Source organism: Leuciscus leuciscus (assembly GCF_965113295.1).
Source record: "Leuciscus leuciscus genome assembly, chromosome: 24".
Taxonomy (NCBI): Eukaryota; Metazoa; Chordata; class Actinopteri; order Cypriniformes; family Leuciscidae; genus Leuciscus; species Leuciscus leuciscus.
Window position 1 is genome coordinate 14,934,986 of NC_138723.1, and position 13,112 is coordinate 14,948,097.

Consider the following 13,112-nt stretch of genomic DNA (forward strand, 5'->3'; position numbering starts at 1 on the left):
TGATACATAATGACATGCAATAAATATGGAAAATTGAACTACCTGGTTGCAAAACAATTTATAATGGTGATATTAGGCGACATGTATTTGAGTATCTGTGTACAAGTAGCAGGAGTTTAGATTAGATTTATAGTAACTTTGTTGTCATTGTGCAGATTACAGTTATAGAGACAATGAAAGGCAGTTAGCGTCTAACCAGAAATGCAATAAAAGCAGAAAAATGCGATGTGAACAGACAGGTAGTGCATATAGTGCAGTGTAGACAGTAGTATACAGTTAATGAAGTGATAACGTTAAGCGCACCAGAATAAAATATAATATTCAGAAGTAAACAGTGTAGCTGACTTACAGATTCAGTTAACATCCACAAAGGAATAAGCGCGATGATTCAGGGAGCAGGCTACACAAATTCAACATCACATAGTTACAGGCTAACTTCAGCGCGCATGACACAGTAATAACTTAGCATTGAGACAGGCTATGCTTGAGCAAACAGTTTGTGAATAGGCTACTACAAATGATGGCCGCGATAGTGAATAGTGTGGTGGATTTTTTATAGATAATAGTAAACTGTATATTAAACTAACCATGTTACTAACATCTAACCTTACTTCTTTTTTCAGGCCTAACATGAACACATTTGAAACACAATGTACTAAAACGTTCTGTCCTGTGTTTTTGAATGTTGTATGTTGTGTTGCCATACCCCTTTTACTTTGGTAGTGTGAGTGTATAAATAACAAATTTGGGAATTGAAACTAGACAGATGACAAAATTTTATCCTTGTGATTAACAATGAAGTAATCATTAAAACAAAGTTTGCTTTACCTGGTAACAGAAGGGTTTGACTATGAAAACCAATCAAATTGTGGGGAAATTATGTAATGCAGTATGACATTTTTGCCATACCTCCTTATTCTATAAAAACTGTTGTATTCTTTTAGTTGGTGGGATTCTCAATGGAATTTGTCTGAGATCCTCCGGCCTTGCTTCTTGGGGGAGATTCTCTGAGAACTGCTCGAGAGATCCTCCGGCCGTGATTAAAGCATTTAAAGGACATTTGCTAAGATCTGGTTGTCAATTATTCCTGCACAGGAAGTAAGCTATTTACGGGAACAGGTATTAGTACCCAGCCGACGTCAATGTGTAGATGCGCTAGGGTATAGGGTTGTACTCAGCCGACGTCTATGTGTAGACGCGCTAGAGCAGGGGTCGGCAACCTTTTTGTCATAAAGTGCCATTTTTAAGTTTCCGAGTTCATCACTGTGCCACAACACACACATAGCCTATATATACACACACACACACACTCATATAAATACACAAACATTTTACATTTTCATAATGGCTTACACAGAAATAGAACAGAAATTTAAATATTTCTCTTGAAATTTGTTTTAGATTTAGATAGACAATTTAATAGTATTTATAACTCCTAACTAGATATGCACCGATTACAATTTTCTAGGCCGATTCCGATTTCCGATTTTTCATTGAGTTTGACCTGCCGATACCGATTTTTTTAGCCGATTCCGATAAAAAATGTTCTAACCACTTTACAGCACACACAAATATTTATTTTCAATATATATATATTTTTTATTATAAAATACCATATCCTTTTACCCAAACTGAATAATAAAAACAAGTTTAAAGGGGTACATTTTATATAAATATTTTTGAGTCTTAATTTTCTTTTCTGACATAACCTAATCCAGTTGTTGTTTAAACACACTAGACATGCACATTCTGTGCATCTTGAGCACTTTTGTTTTTAATATTTATTTTGTCCATCAAAAGTGTGCTTTTACTTAAGCCCCTTTCACACAGCGCTTTGAACCCGGGAAATTGCCGGCAAATTACCAGAGTGCCTTCTGTACGATCGCAAACACGACCCGGGATTGATGCCGGGTTGGGGAACTACATTGCCGTGTTCAGTCCCGGAACGCGCGCTGTGTGAACAAAAGCCATAATAATGCCGTGTCGTAGTGATGACGCTGAAGCGCAGGATCGTTCGCGAGCTGTGAAACGGTACGTAATGCGCAAGTTTATGATCGAATCAGAGAAACAAATGCACAAGCGTGGTTTCTCGAGAGAGAGATCGCAGCTCATAAGCAAACTTAAGACGCTGCTGAGACATTTTAAGTTACATCGATGTCACGTGTCTTTACGGGATTTGTACGGCTTGTGTGTGAACCCTCTGATTCAGGAAAATCACTGGCAGTGTGAATGAACCAAAATCAAACGAACCCGGGTCAAATCTCGGGTCACTTTATCCGTGTATTTTCCGGAATCTCTGTGTGAAAGGGGCTTTAAATTGAGCGTGAGCAGCAGCGCAGACAAAATAGACTCGGCGGTGAAACCCCCGCTTCACTCCTGTTGGGCGCTCACGCGCTGCTCCTGCTCCCGGTGTGAATGCACTCATTGATTAACATGCACGCCGAAAAAAATATGCGTGTAACGGCTGTATTTTACAAGGTTTCCTACATGTGCGTGCACGTGTGATGCTGATGTTGCGCGATGTTAATCATGGGGAGCCCGAGTGCATTTGACCGGCATAAAACTAGACTACTTTATTTGAATGAAATACATACACTTCTCTCGCATTTGCTTGTGTGCCAGCGATTAACCCTCCGCGTGCCAGTGTTGGCACGCGTGCCTTAGGTTGCCGACCCCTGCGCTAGAGTATAGGATTAGCACCCAGCCGACGTCGATGTGTAGACTCGCTAGGGTATAGGGTTGTACTCAGCCGACGTCGATGTGTAGACGCGCTAGAGTATAAATATTATAGGCCCAGGTAGGCTTAGGTCAGATGATATAGGACATAATTAGGTTTAGGGAAAAATCTACAACAATAGCATAGACTACTATTAAACAGTAGCGGTAACGTTAAGTGCACCAGAATGAAATATAATATTCAGAAGTAAACAGCATAGCTGACTTACAGATTCATTTAACATCCACAAAAATGATGGTTGTGAAAGAGATGGTGAACATCTGACTTACAGATTCAGTTAACATCCACAAATGAATAAGCGCGACGATTCAGGGAGCAGGCTACACAGTGAACTCCGAAAAAAGGCTACGCTTGAGCAAACAGTTTGTGAATAGGCTACTACAAATTATGGCCGTGAATAAAATATAATATTCAGAGGTAAACAGTGTAGCTGACTTAAAGGGATACTTCACCTCTGGAAAGATGAATGTGTATTTAAAATGGGTCATTTATGTAGAAGAAATGTGAAATTATTTTTGAATTTGGAGCTTTCTAGACTGAGAAAAGCCAGAAAATTTATTTTTGGCTTATGTGGATGAAAGACAACCACTCCCAGAATGCACTTGCTTCGCTGCCCTAGGAGGCCACTCCCAAGCCATGCCTACCAGTAAGAGAGCGCAGTTAAACAACAATTCTAGGCTGCTAGTGAGTCTCCGTGACGAGTCTGCCCGCGATTTCGAGATCGCCCAAAATGTCCGGGATCCGGCTTTTGCGTTCTACAGTCGCCATTCATTATGTTTACTGTGGCGAGCAGGACGAGGCTGAGGGGCGCGGGAGAACGGCGCGAGGCCGGTGGCGTGATTACTGATGAGCGACACCTGTGAGACACACCGGTCTCGTATCTCTCATGGAGGAGCGGGAATTTTCTTAGCAATGTTAAAACGCACATCAACCGATCACTTGTTTAGCGTTCATGTAAACACTACATTCAGATTCACCAATCGGAATCAATTCAGTTAGATTGAAACAAAAGGTGTGCATGTAAACAATGAATGGCGACTGCAGAAAGCAAAAGCCGAATCCCGGACATTTTGGACGATCTCGATGGCCGGACATGTCCGGGAAAAAGAGGATGGTAACCCTTTACTACTCAGCTTTCTCCACAGAACAAGAGCCTGCTAGCTTAGCTTCCAAAAAAAGATGGCTGACATTGTGTGTACATTCTGTGAGTGAGATCCCACCCTCTATGGGCGGGTTGAAAACATCCGGGACAGCCCCTCCTACTGGCTGTAGTCTTTAGCCTCTGCCCAAAAAATCCTCCAATGACGCAAAATGACGATTTTTGCGCCATCGGCGGATTTTTTCCAGACAAAAAATACATAAATCCTTCCTTCGGATGAGACGTAAAACCGAGGTCCTGACTCTCTGTGGTCATTGAAAATCCCAGGGCCCCTTGGCCTCTGTCGATCATGGCCTCCTAATCATCCCCATATACTGATTGGCTTCATCACTTTCTCCTCTCCACCAGTAAGCAGGTGTGTGGTGGGCGTTCTGGCGCAATATGGCTGCCGTCGCATCATCCAAGTGGATGCTGCACATTGGTGGTGGTTGAGGAGATGCACCCCTTCTATGTAAAGCGTTTTGAGTGCAGAGAAAAGCGCTATATAAATGTAATGAATTATTATTATTATTATTTTATAAATCTCTCATCTCAGGGGGATATGAGGGTGGAAAGCACGGTAATTCGAAAATACTACAGGTGTTCTACTAATACAAAGCTTAATGCTAAATCCTGAATTATCTCTTTAATGTTTAGCTGACAGAGTGTTTATGTCAGAATGTTTATTTTTCAACCACAACCCTCTAATGTCAGAATGTTTATTTTTAAACCACAACCTTCTAAACATCATCTAAACATCTTCAATGTGTCCTTCTTTTACCGATATATTTACCGATATCTTTTGCATTTCTAATCCAAACACCGTCAAACTTGGCACTGCACTTGAGTCGTGCCCGTAGCAAGACACCTATCAAGTTTGAAATCCATCGGACCAACGGTTCGAGAGATATGTTAATAACAGACACACACCCACACACACAGACAGACAGACATTCCTAATTAATAGATAGATAGATAGATAGATAGATGACTCCTTAGATGTTACTTGATGCAACAACATTTTTTTTTTTTTTTTTACCTGCAAGGGTCTCCTAGGATAAAAGGAATGGTTTGATATTCCAGAGCAACTTGGCATTCTTACTGGACGTCGGCCATCTTGGTTTGGAGGGAAGAAATTCCACATAGGTATAGGATGATGCACTAAAGTCCACTATAGAGGTTGATATGCAACTATGACTACATTTCAGAGCAAGTCCCTAACACACAAACACACCTCTCCAGAGACTTGAAATTGAAAGTCCCAGAAAATGATCAATAATTTATTGTATAACACAAGTGAACGATAAAAAAAGCCCCACAATAATGGCAAATGGGAAAAGCAAACTTGATGGGAAGCGATACACATTTCTTTTCTCATACACATTTCTCATGCCATAACTGAATCCAAGTTGTTTTTCTTTATGTTCTGTTCAGAGTAAAATAAAAAAAAGTAAAATTGTCTTAGAAGTTTAAGCTAAGAAAAAAACACAAGTTAATTTTTTTTTTTACCAATTATTGTCACAAATATACAGCAGTATATTTTTTTTCTCATAAAGATTCCATATAGATGCGTCACACTATTTGAGATGATCACACACAATTGTCGTGATATTATGCAGATTAGTAACTGACATTAAAGATATGACAATACAGACATTTACAAAATGTATTACATTTCTTTGTTTCATCAAATTACATCAGGGATTTACATAAAATCATCATTATTGATCGTCGGGTCAGGGTTAGTCTTCCACCGTAAATCGATGTGTACGGCCTTCTGGCGGAAGCTAGTAGTTTATAAAGTTTTAAATATGGGTATTTTCCTTACACAAACGCATGGCTTCACTTCAGAAGGCCTTTATTAACCCCCTGGAGTAAAAGTTGAACAATTTTATCATGGATGGATGCACTTTTTTGGGCTTCAAATTTTCTCCAGCCATTCACTGCCATTATAAAGCTTGGAAGAGCCAGGACATTTTTTAATATAACTCCGATTGTATTCGTCTGAAAGAAGAATGTCATATACACCTAGGATGGCTTCAAGGTGAGTAAATCATGGGCTAATCTTCCTTTTTGTGTGAATTATCTCTTTAAAGACATACAACATTCTTATGAAAATACCTGGAATAGCTTGATGAACACAGATATATTATCACTATCATCTGTTTGTCTTCATGTTTCATCAGTCAAAACATCTCTATCTGCATGTTATTATATCCATATAAGGCATTTCCTGAAACGTCATAAGTTTAATACTTCTATGAATCTCACTTATGGACTTTCTGCGCGAGGGATGAATCAGTATGTACTGGGCTTCCAGTATGAATGAGACAAATGGCATGTGAGTGTTTAGCGCTCTATATCGCTATCATCTCCCCATTTTGGGAAAAAACTGAAAAATAATACTAAAGTACTTTGTAACGTAGTACCTTGAGTAATTTTTAAGCAAACTACTTATTTACTCTTACTTGAGTCATATTATTTTTCAGTACTTGTACTCAAGTAAATTATTACTTAAGTAGCAATACTTTTACTTGAATACAATTTGTTAGCACTCTTTCCACCACTGCTCGTGTCCGTAGCAAGACACCAGTCAAGTTTGAAATCCATCGGACCAACGGTTCGAGAAATATGCGACAGAAAGAAAGGAATGGATTGATATTCCAGAGCAACTTGCCATTCTTACTGGACATCGGCCATCTTGGTTTGGAGGGAAGAAATTCCACATAGGTATAGGATGATGCACTAAAGTCCACTATAGAGGTTGATATGCAACTATGACTACATTTCAAAGCAAGTCCCTAACACACAAACACACCTCTCCAGAGACATGAAATTGAAAGTCCCAGAAAATGATCAATAATTTATTGTACAACACAAGTGAAAGATAAAAAAAAAAAAAGTCCCACAATAATGGCAAATGGGAAAAGCAAACTTGATGGGAAGCGATACACATTTATCATGCCATAACTGAATCCAAGTTGTTTTTCTTTATGTTCTGTTCAGAGTAAAATAAAAATAAAAGTAAGATTGTCTTAGAAGTTTAAGCTTAAGACAAAAACACAAGTTTTTTTTTTACCCATGATTGTCACAAATATACAGTATAGTATATTTTTTCCCCATAAAGATTCAATATAGATGTGTCACACAATTGTCATGATATTATGCAGATTAGAAACGGAGTAACTGACATTAAAGATATGACAATACAGACATTTACAAAATGTATTACATTACTTTGTTTCATCAAATTACTTCAGGGATTTACATAAAATCATCATTATTAAAATAAGCCTCCTATAAAAACAATATCATTAATTGATTTGGTCATTTATTGATATATATATTCATAAATACATGAAAGATTTTCCTTATGATTTTTTTTATTTATTAGTAGTATATTGGCTACACACACAGTAGAACTTCTTTAAAAGACATTTGTGAGTTTGTTTGCCCAAAAAGCTAAAGTAAAATGATTTGGCTTGCTGTCTGCAGTGGAGGGGATCGAGGAAGCAGCTTCAACTCAAGATAGGCTATAGCTAAACTCGCAATTCTGATTGTTTCCCCTCGCAATTGCAAGTTTAGATCTTCGATCCTTTCTCAGAAATGGGAGATATAAACGAGAATAAAGTCAAATTCTTTTAGGCCTATGTCATCTCTCACAATTTAGATTTTATAACTCGCTATTGCTTATGTGACCCGGCAGTTACTTGGGAACTTCATTTATAAATTCCTGGCACCAACAAGAGTGATTTGTAGATCTCGTGTCTTCATCTCTCGTGACATTTGACACCAAACGCATGCTCTGCAGAATGTGGCCATCAGGCAGTCATTACACATATCACCCTGCAAATGAACATGTGTAAGATAGCCGTTATGTCTTGATAAGTCTACATCACTAGTATAACACTCATTTTACATCGTTTGTGTATATGGCAAATTGCCACAATATGGAAATAATAGGAAATAAACGTTTGTGTGATTGCACTTTTGGCTGGGATTTAGTATGTGACAACTGGCCTTGGTCTCCACTAAATCTAACTAAACTGTAAATTCGATAGAAAAGTGATTCTCACCTTAATACCATAACGCTGGCGCATTGACACCCTCGTGGACATGGTTATGGGTGGGACGCACCCGCAGAAGTCCAGCAGGGGGAGACATAAGCACTCACCGTATTTCTTGGCTGTTATGCACGTGAAACACGAGAAACACCAGAAAGCAAAGCAGCCTGTTTACAGAAAGGGATGTCATAATATTTATAAGCCTACAATACATTATCATGTTGTAGCCTAGGATAAAGATATGAGCAGATAAATCAAAACATAAGTTCATTCTGCTGGATGCTTCAGTGGAACTGATGGTTCTGATCTATTACCACAGAGTGTAGGAAACTACACTAAGAAAGTCAGTTACACATTTTAAGGTTACGTAGTTACTTAACTAGACTACACAGCCTACTTACTATAAAGTTATGGTTAGGGTTAGTTACTTGTAATTGTATTACTATAAACTTATAAGTACTTGTAGTAACGTGTAACTACGTCACTTTAAAATAAAGTGTTACCAGAACGTGAGTCACATGTTTGGAATCACATGAGGGTGAGTAAATAATAATAGTGTTCATTTTGGGGTGAACTTTTCCTTTTAATTCCACTACATTACTAAATGTATGCAACTTTGCAACTACATGTCAACTAACTTTTATTTGAGTTAAACAGTCTGCTTATATCTGCTAACACTTTATTTTGATGGTCCCCCATGTCAACTTAAATCCCAACACCCTAACAGTATACTACAGTCTACTGAATCTCTAATGAGAGTTAGTTGGCATGTAATTGCAAATAGTTAGTAGAATGTCTAAAGTGGACCATAGAATTAAAGTGTAACCTTTGCATTTTATTCCAAACTTTACTTACATTCAGACATGTCATCACAGCAGTCACAGATTTCTGAACCCCACTGATCAGAATGACTAGAGATCATAACAGGCCGTGGCTGCATGACTACCATGGAGTTGGACATGCTTACAACTACAAATGTACAACAGGTAGAGAAGTATGATATGATTTAGGTATCACACACCAATGAGAGTGAATGTGTGTGTGTGTGAGTGAGACAGCATTTATAAAGCTTTGTTCATGTTAGTTAATAAAAACACTCATGTTAGTTCACAGTGCATTAACTAATGTTAACAGATACAACTTTCAAACTTAAAAATGTATTAGTAAATGTTAACATTATCTAGGATTTATAAATGCTGTGAACTAATGCAGTCAAATAATGTTAACAAAGGAAACCTTACTGTAAGGAGTTTACATAATATTTTAGTATATTAATTTACTACATAAGTAGACCCTTATTTTAAATTTTATATTGTATATATTTGAATTTAAACAGATATAAGATATTTTCTTGATATAAAAGATCTAATAAAAAGTAATTACAGTTTTATGTGGCATTCATAAAGGCACTAACACAGTGAAAACTACTCAAATCCTAAAACAAAAGGTTAAATAATCATTGTAAAAATGCAGATGAGAGTAATGAAGAGATTCTCTGATTCTGCATATCTCTGTAGAAAATCTACACTCACCTGTGTTGGCAGGTCCAGTGTAATGGAAAGTATCTGCGGTTTCTGATCACAATTGTGCCTTTTTACTGAGTGGGTATATATAAAAAAAAAAAAAGGTCATCACATTGGCTCTAAAGGAAAACCTCCTTAACCTGTTTGACCCGTTCACAGCAGCATCCTTTTAGCATTACACTTACACAAAAAGTACACAAAACAGGGTGGAGAACAATACCACATTGCTCCATTGCAAATGAAGAATCCAGACATGCTTAATGTATGAAAACATACCATAAGGAATGAAACTGGCAACATGAAACCACATAATAAACACAGCATCAGAGAGTAAGTGTTATGATTCCAACCTGTGATCCCCAGTCATGTGCGTTTCTGGATTATTAAGTTATTTCCTGTCTTGCTTCATGTTTTGCTGTTCTTTGTAGGTTTAATGTTGATTAGTCTCCCCAGGTGTTTCTTATTAGCCATACCCCCTTGTTATCTTGTTAAGCTTGCCTGCCTGTGTATATATAGCCCTTTGTTTCACTTGTTTTTCGTTAGTCATTGAATGGACATTCTCTGGTTCAGTGTGTTTCCCCCCTGTTCCCACCATTACTTTGTGTTTGCACTTTAATAAATCTAAACTTGCACGTGGATCTGTTTCCCAGCCTGCTTCTTTGCCTGTCTCAAATGTTACAGTAATATAGAAATATATCCAGACACAAAAGAATCTTTAAATATTTTCAAATGTTATGACTTTAAATTAAAAGATAGTCATGGGGAGAAATAGCCAAGCAACATCTCTAACAGGACAAAACCTGAGGACTTCCTCATTGATATTCGTCCTCATTCAGAGTTTTCGTCAGATGACAGGCTTCTGAACTGTCTCTGCTGAAGTAAAGGAATCCTGTTAGCAGTAGCATCCATTAAACATTTCCCATAAGTGCCTCTCACTCATCAAAAATGCAATATGTTAAGATCGGACCTGCTGAAACTCATATCTTGACATCATGCAGAAATGTTCAAATGACGATGAGAGTCATTCCACAACTTTTAACAGAGACTGTGCAAGATGTGGCTTTTGGAGTTTCTATAGAGTCATAAGGAAATATCTGAAGCATTTGGCAAGTTAATTAGTTTATATGGAGGTATGCCAACAAATAATCCTCGCTTATCTTCTTCCTTATTAGTTTTTTTTTTATTCAATCCACTTGTCTTTTTCATTCTGGCATTACTGTACCTTTCCCATGATGCAGCATCTTTAGTTGTTTCATATTCACATTTATTTATTTAGCAGATGCTTTTATTCAAAGCAACTTGAATTGAGGAATACAACAAGCGATTCATCTAATGAGGCAATAAACACGAGAAGTGCTATCACAAAGTTTCAGCCATCGTTCAGGAAAGTAAACTAGAATAGGGAAGGTTAGAATTAAGGAACGGTGAGAGCATAAGTGAAGGAATAGTGAAATTTTTTTTTTTATTATTATTATTCAGCAGACTGCAGTTAAGTGCTCCCAGAAGGGATGAGTTTTCAGCTGTTTCTTGAAAATTGTCAGGGATTCGGCTGTCCGGATAGGGTTTGGAAGATCATTCCACCAGCAAGGAACATTGAATAAAAACATTCTTGAGAGTGATTTTGTGCCTGATGGTAACGCAAGGTGCTGTACACTTACAGCCCGGAGGCTCCTTGAGGGCACGACTCGTAATAGAGAGTGGAGGTAGGAGGGTGTAGCCTGTGGCCGTCCAGTAGGCAAGCACCAATATCTTGAACTTGTGAGCCAATGCAGAGATAGATAGATAGATAGATAGATAGATAGATAGATAGATAGATAGATAGATAGATAGATAGATAGATAGATAGATAGATATGGCGCTTTTCCACTGCATGGTACGGCTCGGTTCGGCTCGGTACGGTTCGACTCGGCACGGAACGGTTCGGCTCGCTTCGCTTTTCCACTGCGTGGTACGACTCGGCTCGGTACGGCACGGTTCGGTTCGCTTTAGCTCGGTTGCTTTTCCACTGCAGTTAGTACCGCTTCAAAGTGGGTGGGACTGATCGTAATAGTTGCCGTCTCTACTGCCATGACATCATCATATTAAATACGAATTTTTCATTCCGTGTTTCCCCATCCGCTCCTCGGCAACCAACGAGAGGAACGTCTGCACCTCGTCCACTGACCACGATTCAGCCATTTCTTTTTTTTAAAGCATTTTTGAAGCAAATACTTTTAAAACAGGCGCTGTGTTGGCTGTTGTCTACTGGCTATTTAAATCTAGCGGGTCTCGTGTTGTAAATACAATGACGCTGGTAGTGATGATTCTGTCTGACCAATCAGTGATCTGCAGTGTTTGCACGTCACATTTTAGTATCGGTACGGTACGCTTGGAACCTCAACAGAGGTGGTACCATTTAAAGCGAGCCGAAGCGAGCCGTACCGTACCATGCAGTGGAAATGCGCCATAAGTGAGCCGTACCGAACCGAGCCGTACCGTACCATGCAGTGGAAAAGCGCCAATAGATAGATAGATAGATAGATATACTTTATTGCAGACTCATGGTCCATACTTCATAAAAAACAACAGACAACACAAAATTAAAACACATCACATATACATATTATAAAAAAAAAAAAAAAAAAAAAAAAAAAAAAAAAGGATTCTATCCTTTCAAAAGACAGTCATACCAGTGTCTCCAAAGTTTAGATGTGTAGCGTATGGCACTATATTCAGTGTTAGTCAGTATCATGATGACACTATTTCCAGACTCATTAAGTCGACAAATGAAATTATACATGGTGTTTCTCAAAACAGCCTTCAATGTGTTAACTCCAGCAGACACAAACATGTCACTGGCACTAGTCCATCTAGTCCAGCCAATGCAGAGAGATAAGCAGCGATGAGATGTGGGCTCTTTTGGGCACGTTGATGTCCAGTTGAGCCACTGCACTCTGGATCATTTGTAGGGTTTCATTGCACATGATGGAAGTCCAGTGAGAAGAGGATTGCACAAGGGCCTGGACGAGAAGTTGTGTTGCATGCTCAGTTAGGAAGGTCCTGAACTTCCTGAAGTTATACCGTACAAACTTGCATGATCGTGCTATAGTAATGTGGGCTTTGAAGGTCAGCTGATCATTAAAGATTACCTCAAAATTCCTGGCCGAACTTGATGGGATTATTGTTGATAAACCTAACTGGATGGTTTGGATGGAAGTTGTACTGGACTGACAGGGTGGCTGTGAAAACGAGAAGCTCAGTCTTTGCTAGGTTGAGTTGTAGTAATATTTTTTCATCCATGCCGAGATGTCCGCCAGGTAGTCTGAGAACCATGCAGATACTGTGAGATCATCTGGTTGAAGTGAAAAGTGTGTCATCAGCATAGCAATGATAGGTGAAATCATGTGCCTGTATAATGGGTCCCAGTAATGTAGTGCATATGGAGAAGAGGAGAGGTCCAAGAACTAATCCCTGGGGTACCCCAGTGACCTGATGATGTGTTTTGAATACCTTCCCTCCCCCAGGGAGTCATTGCACAACTTTTAACAGAGACTGTTCATCTGCAAGATGTGGCTTTTGTTTTCAGCGCTTTTAGAGTTTCTATGTTGCTTTTAGAGTCATAAGGAAATATCTGAATTGATTGGCAGGTTACATAGTTTATATGTAGATTT

At 38.6% G+C, this 13,112-nt stretch overlaps 1 protein-coding gene and 1 long non-coding RNA gene across 2 annotated transcripts; one reads left to right on the forward strand and one right to left on the reverse strand.

Annotated features, from left to right (window-relative positions):
- Positions 1–4,814: 4,814 nt before the first annotated feature.
- On the forward strand, positions 4,815–6,614 carry LOC309489431. Its single transcript, XR_014202413.1, has 2 exons — positions 4,815–5,749; positions 5,925–6,614. It is a non-coding gene; the product is annotated as an uncharacterized lncRNA (long non-coding RNA).
- A 209-nt stretch (positions 6,615–6,823) lies between these two features.
- Positions 6,824–9,555, reverse strand: ponzr2 (plac8 onzin related protein 2). Its single transcript, XM_082158214.1, has 4 exons — positions 9,472–9,555; positions 8,795–8,908; positions 7,952–8,106; positions 6,824–7,721 (listed from the first exon to the last, which is right to left on the reverse strand). Exons 2-4 carry the CDS (start codon positions 8,898–8,900, stop codon positions 7,599–7,601), a joined length of 384 nt encoding a protein of 127 aa, XP_082014340.1. The 5' UTR covers positions 8,901–8,908; positions 9,472–9,555; the 3' UTR covers positions 6,824–7,598.
- Between the last annotated feature and the right edge of the window lie 3,557 nt (positions 9,556–13,112).